This window comes from Melanostigma gelatinosum, assembly GCF_949748355.1.
Source record: "Melanostigma gelatinosum genome assembly, chromosome: 18".
In the NCBI taxonomy this organism is placed as follows: Eukaryota; Metazoa; Chordata; class Actinopteri; order Perciformes; family Zoarcidae; genus Melanostigma; species Melanostigma gelatinosum.
This window is the reverse complement of record NC_136651.1, coordinates 17,184,260-17,203,799: the sequence shown is the minus strand read 5'-3', so window position 1 is coordinate 17,203,799 and position 19,540 is coordinate 17,184,260. Positions and strand designations below refer to the sequence as shown.

The window sequence follows — 19,540 nt, the reverse complement described above, 5'->3', positions numbered from 1 at the left end:
CAGATGAATACTCACAACAACCCACTTCACAGTGAGCAGAGTCACTGTAAACTATGAGCTGCTTTCTCCCAAAGCACACCTGTCCATCATTATTCTTGATTGAACTGTCCCTTATGATCCCCTCGTGTCGGTAGCACGTGCAGTGCGCGCTTTCTCCGTCAGATGGCGCATCCAAAACTCCGTTCAAAAATATATTTACATCTATATTCCCTGAAACTCATATTCTTGGGAGTATGGAGCCACTTTAACGAAATTGCGGCCACTCTAGTCAAGTTTTACCTTTGCGCGAGGTAATCGGCACGTGCGAGCTCGTTCATCAGCCCCCAGCCCTCCACTTAAGTCAACACCGCACGACAAGCCTGGGCACTTTCTCCACACGTTTGTGCAGCTCGGGGGTCGGGACCGCTAAACATCTCCGTCGGAAAGGGAAACTGGGGGAGAGAGAGAGAGAGAGGACATGAACGGAAGGGAGGCAGAAATCACAGACATGCCAAGCTGTACACACGCGCAGCAGCGCTATTTTAGGGCGTGCAGAAAGGCGCCAAACAAAGTGGGGTTTACCGGATAAACATAAACACTGGTGTTTAGTACCCCCCCCCCCCCCTCTGGAAATATTTCCGCTGCCGGAGAGCGTTGTTTCGCCCGTGTGTTGTGGAAAAGAGGGTTCCGGCGTTGGGCAAACACTGCCCTGTGTGTTATCTCTTCTTTTCTCTTATTCTTTGCTGTGGATATTACGGGAAGTTCTTGTTTTTTGCAATTTTTTGTTGTTTTACTTCCGAGGAAAGGTTAAATGCAAATTGCGGTTGGAGACTCCGGGCTTTGGTTGGACAACTAAACAGACTTAAAAACGTTGTGTTGCTTTTTTCTCTCTCCCCCTTACATCGTGTTGTGAGGCTGTGCTGTTTGGTTCACTGAAATGTGAGCCACTATACTGAAGTCGGTACATGACAAAAACCGCTGCATCCAGCTGTTTTGTTAGCCGCTACTGTAACGCCTTTTCTTCTTTTTTTGGGGATTGGATATGCAAAGCAAACTTTTTAAGAATGAAGAGGAGAAAATTCCCGTAGCACGTCTCTGTCGTCTGCTCGCATCGCCGCCGCCGTGTACGCTAAACTGGATCCGTATTTCGGTGTTTTTTTCCCCCTAAGCCTTCACTTCCATGTCGCGGAGACGGGGGAGCTGACATGCGTCTGGGATGGGGGGTGTAGCCCGGTAACGCACGGTTGCGAAATCGCCTGATTATCACAGCTGATAGTGAATGATTAAAACGTCCGCGCGCAGGTAAGGGAGCCGACTTGTGCCTGCTCGTGCGCCGTGAAACCTCCAGCTCTCAGCTGCTCCGCCGTAGAGCCAGTTCGAGGACTCTGCTTAAACACTTTCTGTGCGGGGGAGTCAGTCCCCCCCCCCCCCCATTTGGAGCTGCTATGGAGGAGTGGAGACAATGCGGGAGGTGGTTGATAGACTGCAAGGTCTTGCCCCCGAACCACCGGGTCGTGTGGCCCTCGGCGGCTGTCTTCGACCTGGCGCAGGCTCTGCGAGACGGGGTGCTCCTGTGCCAGATGTTGCACAACCTCTCGCCGGGTTCGGTGGACCTGAAGGAGATCAATTTCAGACCCCAGATGTCACAGGTGAGCTGCGAACTTCCAACCAGCAAGATGATGGGTTGTTTGATGACACACACACACACACACACACACACACACGCACACTCACACTCTCTTACATGCATTCACCGTTGTTTTGTTTTTTGCCACTGACATGACCATGCAATGTTTGGGAGGTCTGGAATGACATTTCTACAGCATCCAATTCCTGGATTCTGATCCACAGATTTGATCCCTCCTGTCACAACAAGCCCACTTCTTGCCCCCCCCACTCCCCCCCCCAAGAAAAGCCACTATCAGTATATCGCTGATGATGATATGGTTCGACAGATATCACGGTGCACACAGTACACACCGTAGCACACACAGGACACGGGTGAAAGGAGCAAGGTGCCATACCGTGCACACGAGAGCTACTGCCACACCTCGAGTTAATCACACCTCTAGATTCTGCGTGTTGTTCGACGGTTGTTCCATCTTTTCACAAACAAGCGTGTTGTCGTTAAACGTCTCAAGTCTCCCATCAGCAGCACGCTCAGCGGCGCATCCTTTGTAAGGCAGCTCACTGTCGGGTCGGGGTACGAGGAGGGCACGTTTTGCTTTAGATGAAAAAAGATGAAAATTGAGTATTATCCAGTCGGACCGATGATAATATTCAGTTTTTCTACTTTTATTGACCTTTTCTGGCGCCATCCGGGTGATGCCATTTTGCCGCCAATCTTCTTCATTTAGTAAACGCCACCAGTATGGTTTCCCTTTCACCCAAAGCTGAGGATTGTTTTGCTTTTGAAATGTTACCCATGTCATACTGCAGAAGGGTTTGGAGTAAAGTTCACAGTAAGTCCTGTCAAAGTGGAATAACCATCGTGGTATGTAGTTGGACTCAAACGTAACGTCTACGTGGTGGCACGATGTGGGTTTTGAATCTCAGTCTCGATGAAGCTCCCGCTCTCCTCTTGTCTGGTGAACACGGGACGTTTACACGACCGCGGCGGCGGAGGAGAAGTGTTTCTGTGGCAAACGCTCCTATTGATTCATTCAGTCTGCTCTGAAGCACCGCTGAGCCTTCATTCACTGTACGGTGACGGAAGTCTGGGAGCTGGCACTGTGACTGGATCAGGACTGCCCCCCCGCCTGCACAGTGGTTTTCAGGTATCCTTGTGGCAACAGAGCTGTTGCCCTCTGACAGCCCATTCGTCTGATGGTCTTGGCACATCGTGACTCGTTTCTGTCACAATAACCCGAGTGTGTGTTGCATCTGTTTGTCTGGCTTTCACTCTGCGTCGCTGGCTGCCTCTTTCTTAGTAAGTCGTTCTTGTTTTTTCTTTCTGTGTGGTTCGAGTAGTACAACATCCTGTAGAGTCCATCTACAGAAATGCCATCCACACTCAGTTCTGATGATCCTTTAACCCTGAACGAGCAGCAGAACACAGGCTTTGTGACATTATCCGGAATTGGCTTCCAGTTGAATACTATCGGAGCCCGGCCACTAAACGGACATTAAACACAGAAGAGGGAACACGTGACGGGCATATCTGTGTTCATAGACTAAATGCTTCCAAAATAACTGACGTTAGTAGCGACTGTAGCCCCTAGTCCTCCGCTCTCTTTTGCCTAGTAACCAGCAGTGGCCGGGACTTATCAGCTCAGAGGCCGCTGCCTTCCCTGATTACGAGACGAGAGAGAGGTCTGGATGGCACGCTTTGATCTGCCCACTAATCCCGTGCTCCCGGTCCCACTGCGTGAATCCTCGGCGAGGGTGGAAGTGTGTGTGTGTGTGTGTGGTGGGGGGGGGGGGGGGTAGTCCTCGGTGACAAATTGGGTTAAACCAAGTCCTGGCAGCAGAACAGCAGTGTGTGATTTACGATAAGCAAAAAGGTCAGAGCGCGTGTGATTCTGCACCAAATGAAGACGAGGTGAAGCGGAGTCCTTCCATTATTTGCTCCTGATTGATGGCTTCTAAAATGTAGTTTTGTCTTGAATATGCCTCGCTTGTTAAACAGTTAGTCCCGCTGTGTTTGACTCGGGTGCTCATGTATTAGTTTTAATGCTGTGCGACCCCTAACACTCAGTCAAAAGGGATGTGCCTCTCCTTTTTGTATTCTACTGACTCACTCATTCTACTCAGCGGCTGCTGTTAACAGACCCTAATCCCAATTTACACATTGGCAATGATCCCAGTTGGTCCTCCGGTGCATTACCTGTGTGCCGGAGTGCGTTCTGTGGAGCTCGGAGGGAAGTCGTAGCAGCAACACTGAGAACGTTTTTGATGGAGAGCGTCCACAAGCGTCTGAATCTGTGACCGGTTTGCCACATGTTGAGTGTGCACACCAACCGTAGCTTTTTTAAGGGTTCCGAACATGAGTTTCATGGTTTGAGATTTAAATGTTTTTCTTCTTTCTTTTTAGGACGGAGGTTTTGGCGAGCAGTTTGAGACTGTTATGGGTGCGTTTGATTTGTCCTGCCTGGTCCTGTGTTCAAACACAGAACTGTCAGAAAGGAGGCTTTCTGTGTAGAGTTTACGTGTTCTCCTCAGGTGTGTTTTCAGTGCTGATTGATTTAAAAATGAACTGACATTAGTTTTAAGAATCTACAACGTGTACAAGCAGAAACACTGCTGCTTCTTGCGTCTACAATGGGAGGATGTGCTGTGTAGTTTTGGCCAGTTAATGGTAACTGACATATTTGGTAAAATAATCATTTGTTTTGCACTCTGATGAATCTACTGAATAAATAAGGGTGGGAATAAAATGCATTTGAGTGGCTGAAAAGTGGAAAGGTGTTATTCCAGCTCACAGCGAGGAAGTGTGTTGTATATTCATGGAGTAAATGATGCAGCACTGACCTGTAAATACACAAGTAACTGTTCTAGTAGTAAATATCAATGCTGTCAATGTACATATTTCTACGTGTATGAGAAGCAGTTTTTCTTACATAAACTGTGAGCTCACATGTGTCTCTGCCTCACCGCTGAGAGGAGGCGTGTGAAGAACCTACGAAGAAGAAGCCGTCAAAGATGACCTTCATCGAGGCGGTCAAATACATCCCTGGTTTTCTTCTTTTTAAAAAAAAATGATGGCGAGGCTCGCCTCCTTACCTCAAGGCCGTGAATGTACACTTAATGAGCGCCGGTGCTTCTGAGCTCCAAAGTGTGTGTGTGTGCACATCCAGAATCCAGCGCCTCGGGCTGCGTGTGAAAGACGATACCGAGCTGTGCTCTCTGAAGCCTTTTGTGTGTTCTGCGGTGTGTTTTTTTTCACTTAGCTCTTCTCATTCTTTTTTTCTTCTCGTTAGTGAGGTGGTTGTGAATGCCTTTGGGATGACTCTGGCGGATAAGAATGTGTGTGTTTGGATTGCAGCGGAAGTAGAGACTTTACAGCACCTGTGCTCAGACCTGAATCTCTGACGGCTGAGCTCAGAGGCCTCCTGGAGCTTCTCGGCGCTCCGCAGGGCTCCAGGTCTCACGCGGAGCTTGCCGCTTCCACTCACAATAAGCCAGAGTGCTTCCTCTTTGTCCGGCTCCCACCGGAAACATTGGCTTCCGCCGGCAAGTTACAGGAGCTGCTTTGAATATGATTTATTTATTTCATAAATTCTGCTATTCATACTACAAGCCGTGATTGAGTGAACAATGCAGCACCAGCATGATGGTGAGGTTACATTCACAGTGGACATCAGCGTTTTGACTATTTCAGAGAATCCGTCTGAACCAAAGTTTCAAATCCAGACAACCGCTGTCAGAAGAATCCTCATGTATTAACATCATATTCCAACAAGAATCAATGTGATAAAGTGTTCAGTGTAAGTATAAAAAATAAGAAATTTTGCGTGCAGTTGTTCTTTATTTACTGCTTTAGCTTTGTTTCCCAGCAGCAGCGGCAACGCGCCGGTCGTCATGTTTGGCTCTGCTCTGAGAAGAACCTTTTCGGTTCTGGTTTGGTCTCCATCAACCTTTGAGAAAAATCTATCTGGCTCTTTAGTATTTCAGCTTTTAAACTTTCTTCAGTACCTATGTGTTGTGTTGTGGTGTAGACGGAGTGTTTGGAAGGAAGCGCTGACGAAACAGAACTTATTTGTACTTAATTGTTCAGACATTTTTTTTATTATAGCAACGTGTTGATTTGTTCATTCATTAAAGGAGTCGAGGGGTGTTCAAAGTGTGCGTTTTGAAGCTATTGTTTCAAGTGATAATGATAAAAGTAATATTAACTGTTGAAGTATATAACTCTCATTGAAATAGTATTTATCGTTGGAAGCGTAAAGCCCAGATTCCAGGGCTAAACCCCTGGATATTAAGTGACTGAGGCGCGTCTCAAAGCGCTCTGCAGGGTTTGAAATGAGATCAGAGGGAGTGTGCGAACCACTAAAACGACATGGTAAATGCTTTTGTTTGTGTCCAGTGTGGGGAAGGGGTCGGCGACTATACTGTAGACAACCACCCACCAGTGCCTCCCCCAAGAGTAATTTAATCTCTGCATTCAGTCCAGCGCTGACCCCGTGACCCCAGCGTGTGCCGGATGCAGGTACTACTGCTAATGGAGCTCGTTAGGGACGCGTCCCGTGCTGCACAGCTGGGGTGTTGCCACCGGAAGCTAATGGGATTGACGGGGGGGCCAGGCCAGGGTTTTCCTCACCCTTTGTGTGAGCTAATCCTGCTCCTAGGGCCGCACAAAGCATTTTAACTAACTTTTGATATTCCTGTGGATTGTGTGTTGACATTTCCACAACTGGCACCAAAACTGTGTTATTTGTTGAAGGGATGGAAATGGCCCGAGTCTTAACCTTCCAGTGACACAGCAAGCAGTGCGTCTTTCACACTGACCTAAGAACAGGTCAGGGGCAATAGGCTGTATTTAACTCTGAACTATCGAATAATATATAAGAGATGTATGTATATAGATCTTTTTTGTCTGTCCTTCAACCGTCAAAAATTGAAATTTTATCCTTTTATCTGTAGTGGTTGTTTGCATAAAAACACACACTTCAAATTATTAGCAAATAAAAGATTGCATTTTTATCATGGAAGGAGATTGTTTGCATTAGCAGTTTTAATTATGAAGTTAAACGGATCTTAATTCCCTCGATATTGCTGTAAAAACATCTCCTTCAAACAACTATTTAGTCACGTCAACTTGATTTTGCAATATCACATCGGACATGTCATGATAATGTCATAATGCACCTTCCCCCAACACAAATGTTTACTGAATAGAGAACGACTGCATCATAGAATAACTCAATGGAACCTCCGTACGTTAGCTGTTGGCTCCGGTGCTGCAGCGTTACTAGCTCGCCTCCTGATGTTTTTTGTCTTTGAGTTCATAATGTACCATTATCAGGTTTGACCACTAAAAAGCATTGATTGTTATTATTAATGAATATCGTCCGTTAAACGATCAGTAGTAAAAGTTAAACTGCAGCATTAATCCACCGCTCATAATAACAGCAGTGTTCCCCGAGCTGGTAGGAAGTCCGTGTCCTGTTCACGGTCACTTGATCGGAACGGATGTGGATGCCTTGCAACAGCACGGAGCTCGAACTTTGTCCAGTTTAAGGACAGTCTTGGCCGAAAAGTCAGAATTTCCTCAGCTTCTGTCCAGCTGCTCCTGTTTAACTCATGACACTTTCTTGTAAGCTGAAAACTAATATATCCTCTTAAAATGACGCTTATCTGTGGGTTCATGCCAATTCTCTAAACTGCATCCACGTTTCCTTCACTTGCGTTTTTCTCCTTGCGCCCTCGCTCTGAAGGCTGCGATGAGAGACGCAGGGACAGCTGTGAGGAAACACCTTTTCTAGAGAAGTGAGACGCGCTTTCTTCCCAAGCGACGTCCGTGTTTGTTGACGACGAACAGCTGGATCAGATGTGGCAACGTCTGTTGGTTTTGAGTTTGTTTTTGCATCTGTATGCACTGTCCAAATAACGGCAGCAATATGAGACGACTGTTGGGCGGTGGGCTTGTAATGTGTTTTCAAAACGGTCTGTTCAGCTGCAGCTTCCAATCACTTATAGATTTCCCCAAAAAAAGGGCGCGTCTGTCCGGTAAAAGTCTTGCTCATGCGTTCCCCGGGCAGCCTCCTCTTTCCTCGCTCCAAACAGACGTAAGAGCGTTGGGAACTGCTGTTGTCAGCTGTTCAAACAGAACGTCTAGATATCCTTAATGTCTTAAGAGGAACAGTGTTTGAACAGCTGAGATGTGCTTACAGGTGTGTTCATGCCTCTGTGCTGCTGGCTTCCACAGCGCAGTGGTCGCTTGACATTCAGCACATGAAAAGATTGGGTGAGCGTTTAACAAGGGCTGTAAAAGAATATATACTTCTACTGTTCATTTTGATATGTTACTTGATGAAAATAAAAGACATCCTTTACTTTTCCACAGTGCTTCATGGTTACTATAAACCTCCACCGTTTACAGCTATATCATTCTCGTGTGGATATCCAGGTGTGAACATCTGTCTCTTTGTAAAACAACTTAACACATTTAGATCTATAGCACTAGATAGCATTTAGATCATGACATTTGAGGAACTGAAACCCATTGTCTTGCATTTCTGTGTAATTAAAGCAGAAACAATGTCAACTTTGACAGCAACTGGTTAGAAAAATAAAAGACAAACAATGCCGTTGAATCACTCTGATAAACAAGGAGAGGAGACGAGTGCTCGCTTAATAGCCCGTTCCAAAAAGCAGATAAAGGACTGCACCGCAGAGGTTAAAGTTCATTCTGTAATTCAGCAAATTCAGCCTTCTTACTTCCTGGTTATTTTAATTTGGGGACGAAGAGAAGAGGAAATGGGACTTGAGCAGAAGCACCTGCCGGACAATAAATTGATATTATGTCGGACTTTACGCGAGTGTTTTTTGCTCTTAATACATAATCAAGTGGTAGTTAACATTTCAACCCCTCGACCACAGCGACATCCTGCTCTACGGTTATTGTTTAATAGATACACGGGTGAAAACTGACTTTATTGACTCGCTATTCATATTGCCATGTGATGCTATGCTGTCATTGATCTCAAAGAGGGAAATATTCCATTCAGATGACGAGGTGTGCCTCTGAAAGCTTTCAGCTCATGTAAATGACCACAAAGAGACGCAAAACCGCCACTATGTGATGCAAAACGACCACAAAGAGATGCAAAACCGCCACGATGTGATGCAAAACGGCCACAAAGAGATGCAAAACCGCCACTATGTGAAGCAAAACGACCACAAAGAGATGCAAAACCGCCACGATGTGAAGCAAAACGACCACAAAGAGATGCAACACCGCCACTATGTGATGCAAAACCGCCACAAAGAGATGCAACACCGCCACTATGTGATGCAAAACCGCCACAAAGAGATGCAACACCGCCACTATGTGATGCAAAACCGCCACAAAGAGATGCAAAACCGCCACGATGTGAAGCAAAACGACCACAAAGAGATGCAAAACCGCCACGATGTGAAGCAAAACGACCACAAAGAGATGCAAAACGGCCACTATGTGATGCAAAACGGCCACTATGTGATGCAAAACCGCCACTATGTGATGCAAAACCGCCACTATGTGATGCAAAACCGGCACTATGTGACGCAAAACTGCCACAAAGAGACGCAAAATCGCCACTATGTGACGCAAAACGGCCACAAAGAGATGCAAAACCGCCACTATCTGATGCAAAACGACCACAAAGAGATGCAAAACCGCCACGATGTGAAGCAAAACGACCACAAAGAGATGCAAAACGGCCACTATGTGATGCAAAACCGCCACTATGTGATGCAAAACCGGCACTATGTGACGCAAAACTGCCACAAAGAGACGCAAAACCGCCACTATGTGACGCAAAACGGCCACAAAGAGACGCAAAACCGCCACTATCTGATGCAAAACGACCACAGACACGCAAAACCGCCACTATGTGATGCAAAACGACCACAAAGAGACTCAAAACGACCACAGAGATGCACAACAAGCGAGAAGTGACACAAAACGACCACAGAGACACAAAACGACCACAAAGAGACACAAAACGACCACTATGTGAAGCAAAACTACCACAAAGAGACACAAAACGACCACAAAGAGACACAAAACGACCACTATGTGACACAAAACGACCACAAAGAGACACAAAACGACCACTATGTGACACAAAACGACCACAGAGACACAAAACGACCACTGTGACACAAAACGACCACAAAGAGACACAAAACCAGCGTATTTTGAATAAGCTGCTCTCGGTGATGTTGTGGAATAACTGAACACACCCCCGGAGTCACGTCACGTCACGTGGTAGCATATGCAGGTTGGATGACAATACGTACTTTTCTTTCTTTCCGACAGTTGAACGATCGGTTAGCATGGTTCAGTCGCATTTGGCAAAATTGTCGGCTGCTATTTGTGTTATTGGTGTTGAATGCTGCGATGCCCTGTCTTTCATACCAGCTCCACCATCACTGAAAATGCCCCGTGTTTGTGTTTGATCCACGTCTGCAGGTGGGCAGAACGGAGCCGTGACCACATGTCCTTCAGCTGCGACGCCCACAACTCAGCCGAGCCTCAGCAACACGCCCTCCAGCTCGTCCTCGGTGCCCAAACACCCGTCACAGACCGCCACAAAAGTGAGTCGCCGTTTACGTCTCTTCCTATTCGGTTGAATTCGCAGATGATGAGGATAGTTTCCTCTTATTGTGGTGTTGTTTTTGTGTTTCATTGGAGAAGAAAGGGCTAAAGCGGAAGGTGGACGCCGCCGCTGATCCCTCCACAGCGGCCGTAACCAGTTTGAGTGATTCCTCAGGAAGCAAGAGGAGACGGGACAGCGCGGGCCGAGAGAAGGAGCTGCCGGAACAAGAAACCGAACAGCTCCAGGTCTGCAACGATATCCTGAAGGAAATGCTGTCCAAGAAATACCTGGGGTACGCCTGGCCGTTCTACAAGCCCGTCGACGCTGCAGCTCTGCAGCTCCACGACTACCACCTCATCATCAAATACCCCATGGATCTGAGCACTGTGAAGGTACGAGCCGTGCAAGTACATCCCCCTGCGTGGTTCATCTCACGGGCATGACGGTTGTTGTCTTGATGACTTTCTTTCCGTTTCCAGAAAAAGATGGATGGAGGAGAGTACCAGGACGCACAAGGCTTCGCTGCAGACGTCAGGCTGATTTTTTCCAATTGCTACAAATACAACCCGCCGCATCATGATGTTGTCGCTAAGGCCATCAAACTTCAGGTGCTTTTTGAATTTACAAAAACAAATTAAAAAAGGTTTTGCTGTTGTTGTTTTTAGGACTCCGTCTTCTATTTTTCACTCGATCCTCCTTTCGTCACATGTGCGTGCGTTTGCTTCAGGGTGTGTTCGAGATGATGTTCGCAAAGATGCCGGACGAGCCGGTGGAGTTGCCATCGCCAGCCAAGAGAGTGGGTTTCAGTGGGTACGGCTCCTACAATGCCGACATATCGGACTTAGCGGACGAGCGGGACAAACCCAGCCGACTTGCTGAGGTTCAAGATCAGGTGGGTATCTGCACACGTCTCTAACTCCAGAGTTCCTCTTTGCTCTGCGACGCCTCTGGTTTCCTGATAGATTCATTGACCTCTAGCTTAATTATCTAAAGTGTTGCCTTTACTTACAAATGCTGGCATAGCATCTACGCTACCTGTAAAATGCAATGAAAATATAGCTTTTATATAAGTTAAAATTCACCACATACCCAGTCAGCAGAATGCTTTTTCTTTATTTCCGCATGAGATGACATGACAGAGTTTTATCGAGCAGACATTATGTTTTGTGTCCTGCAGCGTCAGGTCATGTAACTGGCATCATACTGTATATAAACCCAATGGGATCATATTATCAACAAATTATGCACAATACAGGAAGCAACGTGAGGTGTGCAATGAGATTTATTTTCTGGCTCTCAAATATACAACCGGGAGAAATAGATGCGTGAAGTATATCGGAAGACCTTCTCCGACTGTTGAATGATGACATGCTGAGCTCAGTGAGACTTCCTTGTCTTTATTCTCACTCCAACGTGCTCGTACACAGAAACTACTCTGCATGATTTCCTACTGTTGCTATTTTTCTTGGCTCTTACTGTTTTGATACTACCATCTGTACCACAAAAAGTAAATTTCTTTAGTTTTTTGTTGACACGGCTTCAAACTGTTCACGAACAGCTCCCTGCATACTGTGAAGTCCCTGCGCTTCGACCAAAGAAGATGAAAGAAAAGGAGCAGAAAGAGGACAGCAGGCAGCATTACAACTCCAGGTCGGCTGTTTTACAGAACTGAAGGACTCTATTGTCAAAGTATGTCGCTTCCACGTAGAGACCTTTTGACGGCTTTGTCTCGGAATTACAGGCGGTCGTGGTTGGGAAGCAACGTCTGTGATTCGGACGATGAAACTCTGCAGATGACGTATGACGAGAAGCAACAGCTGAGCCTCGACATTAACCGTTTGCCCGGCCTGAAGCTGGGCCGCGTGGTGCACATCATTCAGACACGAGAGCCCTCGATGCACGACACCAGCCCCGAAGAGATCGAGATCGACTTCGAGTTACTGAAGCCGGCCACGCTGCGCGAGCTGGAGCAATACGTGAAGTCTTGTCTGTATAAGAAGTTCAAGAAACGTCAAAGTAAGTAGGAAGCCGTCCTCCCACCTTCCCTCGGTGTGTGTGTGTGTGTGTGTGTGTGTGTGTGTGTGTGTGTGTGTGTGTGTGTGTGTGTGTGTGTGTGTGTGTGTGTGTGTGTGTGTGTGTGTGTGTGTGTGTGTGTGTGTGTGTGTGTGTGTGTGTGTGTGTGTGTGTGTGTGTGTGTGTGTGCGTGCGTGCGCGCGCGCGCGCTAGAGCTGGGCGGTATGACCATAAATCCATATCACGGTATTTTTTAAGACTACCGGTTTCACGGTATATCACGGTATTTTTTTCCGCCTCAATGCAGTGGTCCTGCAGCTGAAATACCACCTTATAACCACATTATGGCGCCACTGCTTCTATTCGTTTTTAAGGCTGTAACTATGTATGAGTCGCTGGGCGGTATACCGGTTGAACCGGTATACCGCCCAGCCCTAGTGTGCACCTCTGTCTGTCCAATCTTGTGTTCAATCGTACATTACAGCAGTGGTTGTTGCACACACACCTGGCGGAGATGTGCACTCCACTGAGTGCACCTTTTGTTTGAAATGAATGTGCTAACAAAACATCGATAACAACAACATGTACCGGTAAATGCCCTCAGCGTCTGTAGAATTGATTTGGTGACGGTGCTTCCTTCACTTCCCTCCATCCAGAGAAAGGCAGCCATGCTGCGTCTCATCACGTCAGCTGCAGCACTTCTTCAGATTCGGCCACCAGCACCTCCAGTGACTCCAGTTCAGAAAACGGCAACTCGTGACGGCTGTAATGTTTTTATTTATTTCTTCGTTTGTGACCAAAATACCTGTTCACCATTCCTATTTGTCTTATGTTCAAATATTTGGAAAAGGAAACTTCCTTTTATTCAGCGTGGCCTTTCTCACTCCTTCATGAATCGTAATATCCGGCGCTGGTGTTTCTTATCAGACGCTAAGAATTCACTGGGGCACATTTCACAACATCTGAGTTTAATATCCTGTCCCCACGCTGTTTAATTACAGCACAGGCCTTTCTCAAACACCTCGTTGAAATATTCTTCTCCACCTCCAATTCTTGCACACGAGGCGGCTCTCAATAGCTGCTCTACAAGTCGAGAGAAGCACGTTTCTATTGTCGGACATGATTATGAACAAGTATATTTCGTCACAATCTCCAGCACGCTGCACAGTTCTGAGGGCTGCTGTTTGAGACTGTGGCGTGGATATTCATCTTTATGGTGGCAATACTGTATACATTTAGTCTTGTTCATTAGAAAGTATGGAGAGGGTGGGGAGAAGGATTTTGGTTCACAGCTCCACACGTGTGCTATGTACTTGTCTGTTTCAGTTGTGGAAGAAACTGGAAAATGAATGTTGAGACATTTTCCCACTACGTCAATTGTTTACCTGTTCAGCAGTAAATGCACGGAACAATTTTATTTTCTACCTTTAACACATTTAGTTTTATTTATTTCAAGTCTCCTCCTGAGCAAATGTCGTTTGACTTCCACCTTTTTGGGTGCCATGCGTGATCATTGCTCCAAGCAGAGCAGTTTAAAACAAACCACTGCGTGACCTTTGTGAAGGGCCTCACCGGTGTTTAGCACGGCGTAGTCTATTCACTACAAATGACTTCCATCGAATATTTTCCCCATGATGCAGTGCTTTAGCTGTGTCGTCCCCTCCAGGCTTTCTTAGCGGCGTGCTATGAAAGTCAACTTGCAGAGACTTGAGTCCAGTCATCCATCAAAGTGAAGATCGTGTCCACCGTTATTTATGACCCCTGCCAGTATGTTGCATGGCGATGCACTGCTGTCTTCTTAAACCTGTGTTTCAATTCTCTACACTTCGATTTTGTATTCCGTTTGAACAAAATCAAACTACTAAATGAGGCCTGGAAAAACCATGTTCAGAAACAGCCCACACAGCAGGAATGTCATTTGTTGTAAATGAACCACAGCATGAAAGAAAAACAACACGTATGTAAGTTCTTGTTTCCAACCATGTTTTTTAAAACGATTTGGTTGCTGTTGATATGAATTGACTTGTGATAAGATAATATTCCATCTGTCTGCGTAAGCTCTCCTGTTTCTATTTTGTTAATAAAAGTAAAAGCACAATGGTGGCCTTGTCTTTGTTTGACAGCGTCGGTGTAAAGTGCTCTTTAGTCCACAGCGTGCACCACAGTGACAGAAAGCCCCCCTGATTGAAACATTGACTCCACTTTCAGCTGGCCTGCCAACTGCTCTGCAGAAAACTGGCACGCACTCAAAGCTGACCAGTTCAAACAGCTGGTGCCTCCTCCGTCGGACCGCAGGGCTTAACTCCTTTAGGTGTGTGTGTGTGTGTGTGTGTGTGTGTGTGTGTGTGTGTGTGTGTGTGTGTGTGTGTGTGTGTGTGTGTGTGTGGGGGGAAGTGATTCTCAGTAAAAGAAGAGTGAAAGGTTTTTGTTTCTTTAAATTCTGGGCTGTTTTGCTTCTATAACGTTGCTTCTTTTTCAGACTAGTAGAAAGAAAACATCCAAAATGCACATTTAGCTGTTCATTTTACTACTTTGTCCATCTGTGTCTGTAGATTTCTGCTAAATTCACAGCAAGTTAGCATTAGATAATGCCTCACTTGCATATTTGAGCATAAAGTTTCAGAAAACGTGATTGTCTCAATGTAAGTAATGACCTGGGGAAAGTTTCATGGTGATGTCTTCAGGTAATGTTCACATAAAGTGTCTTGCACAATGAATGGAATTTTACAAAACATCTCTTTAAAGGCCGTTTACTCAAAATTAGTTTTTTTTCAGACTGAGCCTGAAATCTCCACTTCAGTTGCACTTCCAGACACCAAACTTCCCATTCCTGTGTATTCTGAAGGTTTTTACTGAGGGCGTAGGTCATAATATATCATTCATAGCCTGATTCATAAAACATTTTATCAATCAAAACTTATTTTTCATGACTGTTGAAAGTATTTTTTGATTTATCGAGTTCCACGAGGGAACGAGGGAAACGTTGTCTTAATACATTTTCATGACAGAGTAGTTACCGGTACTTCACACATCAGACCGTAATCCTTCAGGTTTAGAGACATTTGTACATACAGCAGCATGATTTAACAGCAAGTAGGCATTAAAGTCATTATAGTGGATAATATACATGTGTATACATCTCTAATACTGGAAACAATGCAGCCTTGATACACATACTGTTGCCCTGTACCTTGGGCTGTCCATTTTGTACTGAACTGTGTTCTTCATTAACTGCACTGGTTTGAAAAGAGAAACCCAGAGGATGAAATGAAGACAGGAGGGTTTTTGAGGAAGAGCATTCGTTTATTTTCCACAGGTTACTTCAGAAACAGGTAATTATGTACAACATCTGGAATGTTGGATAAATGCATATCAATCATCTCACTGTGGCCGTTTCCAGAGAAACCTTAGAAATACTAGCTATACATTAAGAACAGTTCCTCTGCATTGCAATTTATTGCTGGTTTTACAATCGTGAGTCACAAATGCCGATGATTCTTTTCTCAATGTTTTTTGAAGAGTATTTACAATTTGATTAGTGAGGTCTAAAAACCACAGGAGACTGCTAAATAAATAAGAACAATACAGGAGCATCAGAAACCGACCAACATGAGTGGCCAAGATTCCAAACTATTTTCATGCCAGACTACAAGGCTTTTGAATAAAGAAATAAAACATTATATCCCTTACAAATGAGTAAATTCTTTACCAATAAAAGACACCATTAATTCAATACATTCAGGGGTTTTCTGCAACAGGCTTACTTGGTCTGGTATGACCAGTAGTTTATGGGCAGCGAATGTTTAAATGTAACCTTTAAATAGATATGTTCACTGTTTTAGCATTTATCATTATCACATATAGGCTCACTTTATGTGTCGCATTTCAAGTATTCAGCTATCACTGATAGTATTTTTCATTGCTATTTTTCTTTCAGTAAGTATTTGGCATCACTGCAGGCACCTCAGGTTTATAGGACAATGGATACCACACTGAAGAAAAACACATTTATTGATGGACAGTTGACTTATTTTGTCTGCATATCATTTATTCCTGTGACGCATCACTGGCCTGTTTCAAGTGTTTGATTTTGATTATGGACAAATATGTAGTTTAATCTAATACAACTCACTGTATATAGTTTGTATGTAGTCAAGCCGGAGCACGTGTGTCTGCTTTGTGCCGTCGACACACGCTGCAATAATAACGCTACCAAAACTGGTTTACAATTATAAGGAATTTATTTCCACTGATGCAAGTACGATTACAGTTAAACATTGGAGTACATACTCCTATGAAATATTAAAACAATAAAACCCCATTTGCAAAAAACTCTACTCAGCTCCTCAGGTGAAAAACACGTCCGTCGTCCGAGGGCCATCACGCGAGAGAGAAAAAAAGACTTGAAATTAAACCACCCACATCTGTTCGAAACACCTCCTCTTCCATTTATCCCGATTCCTATTGGCTAACTTCCAGGAGTGTATTCGCCTGTCTGCCTTTCTGTCCCTGAGTTTACTAACACATTCAATGACCGTCAGAAGTATGCTCACTTTAAAACATATTGGCTGTGCATAAAAACACAACACACATGTGACAACACATTGGTGGGCCTCACACTCACATGTTATCTTTGTGCTAGCTCAAATGCACATGTAGCGCAGACGGACACCAATTCCATACAGCACTACACAACGAAAATAAACATTATTTTTGGTACAGTACACGCACATTAACTGTTCTCGAACATGAAGGATAACAGAATCTATAACTAGGATGGTCTTAAAATGCGAAACATCATTAGCCTTGCAGTTCTCTCCTGAACGCTTAGTCACTCGAAAAGAAGGATTTCACATCCTGCTTCGCTCTTCACGTCGTGCTAGCGTTCTCTGGAGTACAGTGCCTTCTAGTGGCTTTAGTGGTAACATCATTGTTCCCACTAGGTCAGTCACTTGTAAAACTACTGCTGGAATAAACAAGTATGCTCACTTTAAAACATATTGGCTGTGCATAAAACCACAACACACATGTGACAACACATTGGTGGGCCTCACATTCACATGTTATCTTTGTGCTAGCTCAAATGCACATGTAGCGCAGACGGACATCAATTCCATACAGCACTACACAACGAAAATAAACATTACTTTTGGTACAGTACACGCACATTAACTGTTCTCGAACATGAAGGATAACAGAATCTATAACTAGGATGGTCTTAAAATGCGAAACATCATTAGCCTTGCAGTTCTCTCCTGAACGCTTAGTCACTCGAAAAGAAGGATTTCACATCCTGCTTCGCTCTTCACGTCGTGCTAGCGTTCTCTGGAGTACAGTGCCTTCTAGTGGCTTTAGTGGTAACATCATTGTTCCCACTAGGTCAGTCACTTGTAAAACTACTGCTGGAATAAACAAGTGTGCTCACTTTAAAACATATTGGCTGTGCATAAAAACAAAAATACATAACACACATGTGACAACACATTGGTGGGCATCACACTCGCATGTTATCTTTGTGCTAGTTCAAATGCACATGTAGCGCAGACGGACACCAATTCCATACAGCACTACACAACGGAAATAAACATTATTTTAACCTTGCAGTTCCTGAACGCTTAGTCACTTGAAAAGAAGGATTTCACATCCTGCTTCGCTCTTCACGTCCCGCTAACTTGGTGGACATCACACTCACAAAAATGTTGTCTTTGTGCTAATCACAATTCCATCACTTGTGGGTTGCACTATCCAGTCCCACACAAAGTTCTCACTATTTCCACTCCAGCGACACCGACACCAACAAACAATCCTGCTGTCAGTAGACCTTTGCCACAGCGAGACCACCAACTTCTGGTCTGAGTCTCAGCAGCTGGAGGCATCATGAAGCTCTCTTTAAGGTCATTCAGATGTTCAGCCATCTTTAGCCGCTTTCCAAGCTCATCATTTTGGGCCGATGCGACATTGATATGTTTAGCCACCTTTCGCCGCCGTTGAAGGTTATTATATAGGGCCGGCGTGAAATAACTGGGATTTTCTTGCTTCTGATTCTCAGCAGCTGGAGCCAGCAAGAGGTTCTCTTCAGGCTCATTATTTCGGGCCAATGCGACATCATTGATTTGTTTCGCCATCTTTCGCCGCCGTTGAAGGTTATTATATAGGGCCGGCGTGAAATAACTGGGATTTTCTTGCTTCTGATTCTCAGCAGCTGGAGCCAGCAAGAGGTTCTCTTCAGGCTCATTATTTCGGGCCAATGCGACATCATTGATTTGTTTCGCCATCTTTCGCCGCCGTTGAAGGTTATTATATAGGGCCGGCGTGAAATAACTGGGATTTTCTTGCTTCTGATTCTCAGCAGCTGGAGCCAGCAAGAGGTTCTCTTCAGGCTCATTATTTCGGGCCAATGTGACGTCATTGATTTGTTTCCCCATCTTTCGCCGCCGTTGAAGGTAATAATAATCGATTGGCAATATGCTATATAGGGCCGGCGTGAAATAACTGGGATTTTCTTGCTTCTGATTCTCAGCAGCTGGAGCCAGCAAGAGGTTCTCTTCAGGCTCATTATTTCGGGCCAATGTGACGTCATTGATTTGTTTCGCCACCTTTCGCCGCCGTTGAAGGTTATTATATAGGGCCGGCGTGAAATAACTGGGATTTTCTTGCTTCTGATTCTCAGCAGCTGGAGCCAGCAAGAGGTTCTCTTCAGGCTCATTATTTCGGGCCAATGCGAAATCATTGATTTGTTTCGCCATCTTTCGCCGCCGTTGAAGGTTATTATATAGGGCCGGCGTGAAATAACTGGGATTTTCTTGCTTCTGATTCTCAGCAGCTGGAGCCAGCAAGAGGTTCTCTTCAGGCTCATTATTTCGGGCCGATGGGACATCATTGTCATGTTCAACCACCTTTCGCTGCCCTTTAACTTTATTATGTAGGACCCAAGTGAAATAACTAGGATTCCTTGTTAGTCTTGTCATACACCCCGAAAGTATATTCATTTTGCTTTCTTGCTTCTACTGTATGCGACTTGTGTGACTTGAAAGTTCAGTTTCTTGCTTGAAGAACTGAAGTCAACTGTTCGTGTTGGTGATTTTATAAGCCTGTATTGTTGTTGTATTGGCAGGAGGATCAGTGATGTCATTGAGTTCTGGAAGGTTCCATGAGGTGATGCAGATTCTATTCGGAATGTTCCCATGGGGATCAGTGATGTCACTGAGTTCTGGAATGTTCCATGACGTGATGCCGGAGAGGGGGCGTGGTTTATCGTCCTGGAAGCCTCGATCTGGCCGCCATTGTTTTCCGCCGTCAACCGG

General features: G+C 45.1%; 1 protein-coding gene across 3 annotated transcripts; it reads left to right on the top strand.

The window, feature by feature from the left end:
* The first annotated feature begins 631 nt into the window (after window positions 1-631).
* LOC306792563 (bromodomain-containing protein 3-like) lies at window positions 632-14,334 on the top strand. 3 transcript variants are annotated; one of them, XM_079289784.1, is made up of 8 exons: window positions 632-1,628; window positions 10,097-10,221; window positions 10,322-10,615; window positions 10,703-10,831; window positions 10,951-11,115; window positions 11,782-11,873; window positions 11,965-12,239; window positions 12,893-14,334. In XM_079289784.1, exons 1-8 carry the CDS (start codon window positions 1,442-1,444, stop codon window positions 12,994-12,996), a joined length of 1,371 nt encoding a protein of 456 aa, XP_079145910.1. In that variant the 5' UTR covers window positions 632-1,441; the 3' UTR covers window positions 12,997-14,334. The 3 variants fall into 3 exon arrangements, with proteins under 3 accessions (XP_079145910.1, XP_079145909.1, XP_079145911.1); XM_079289783.1 differs by having other exon boundaries at window positions 10,319-10,615; XM_079289785.1 differs by having other exon boundaries at window positions 1,537-1,628; window positions 10,398-10,615.
* Window positions 14,335-19,540: the final 5,206 nt, after the last annotated feature.

Excerpts from the sequence above, each read along its gene's own strand:
- LOC306792563 (XM_079289783.1), top strand. The coding sequence starts at position 1,442 with ATGCGGGAGGTGGTTGATAGACTGCAAGGTCTTGCCCCCGAACCACCG. Across the intron at positions 10,832-10,950 it reads CTAAGGCCATCAAACTTCAG|GGTGTGTTCGAGATGATGTT; the intron begins GTGCTTTTTGAA and ends CGTTTGCTTCAG. Across the intron at positions 11,116-11,781 it reads TTGCTGAGGTTCAAGATCAG|CTCCCTGCATACTGTGAAGT; the intron begins GTGGGTATCTGC and ends GTTCACGAACAG.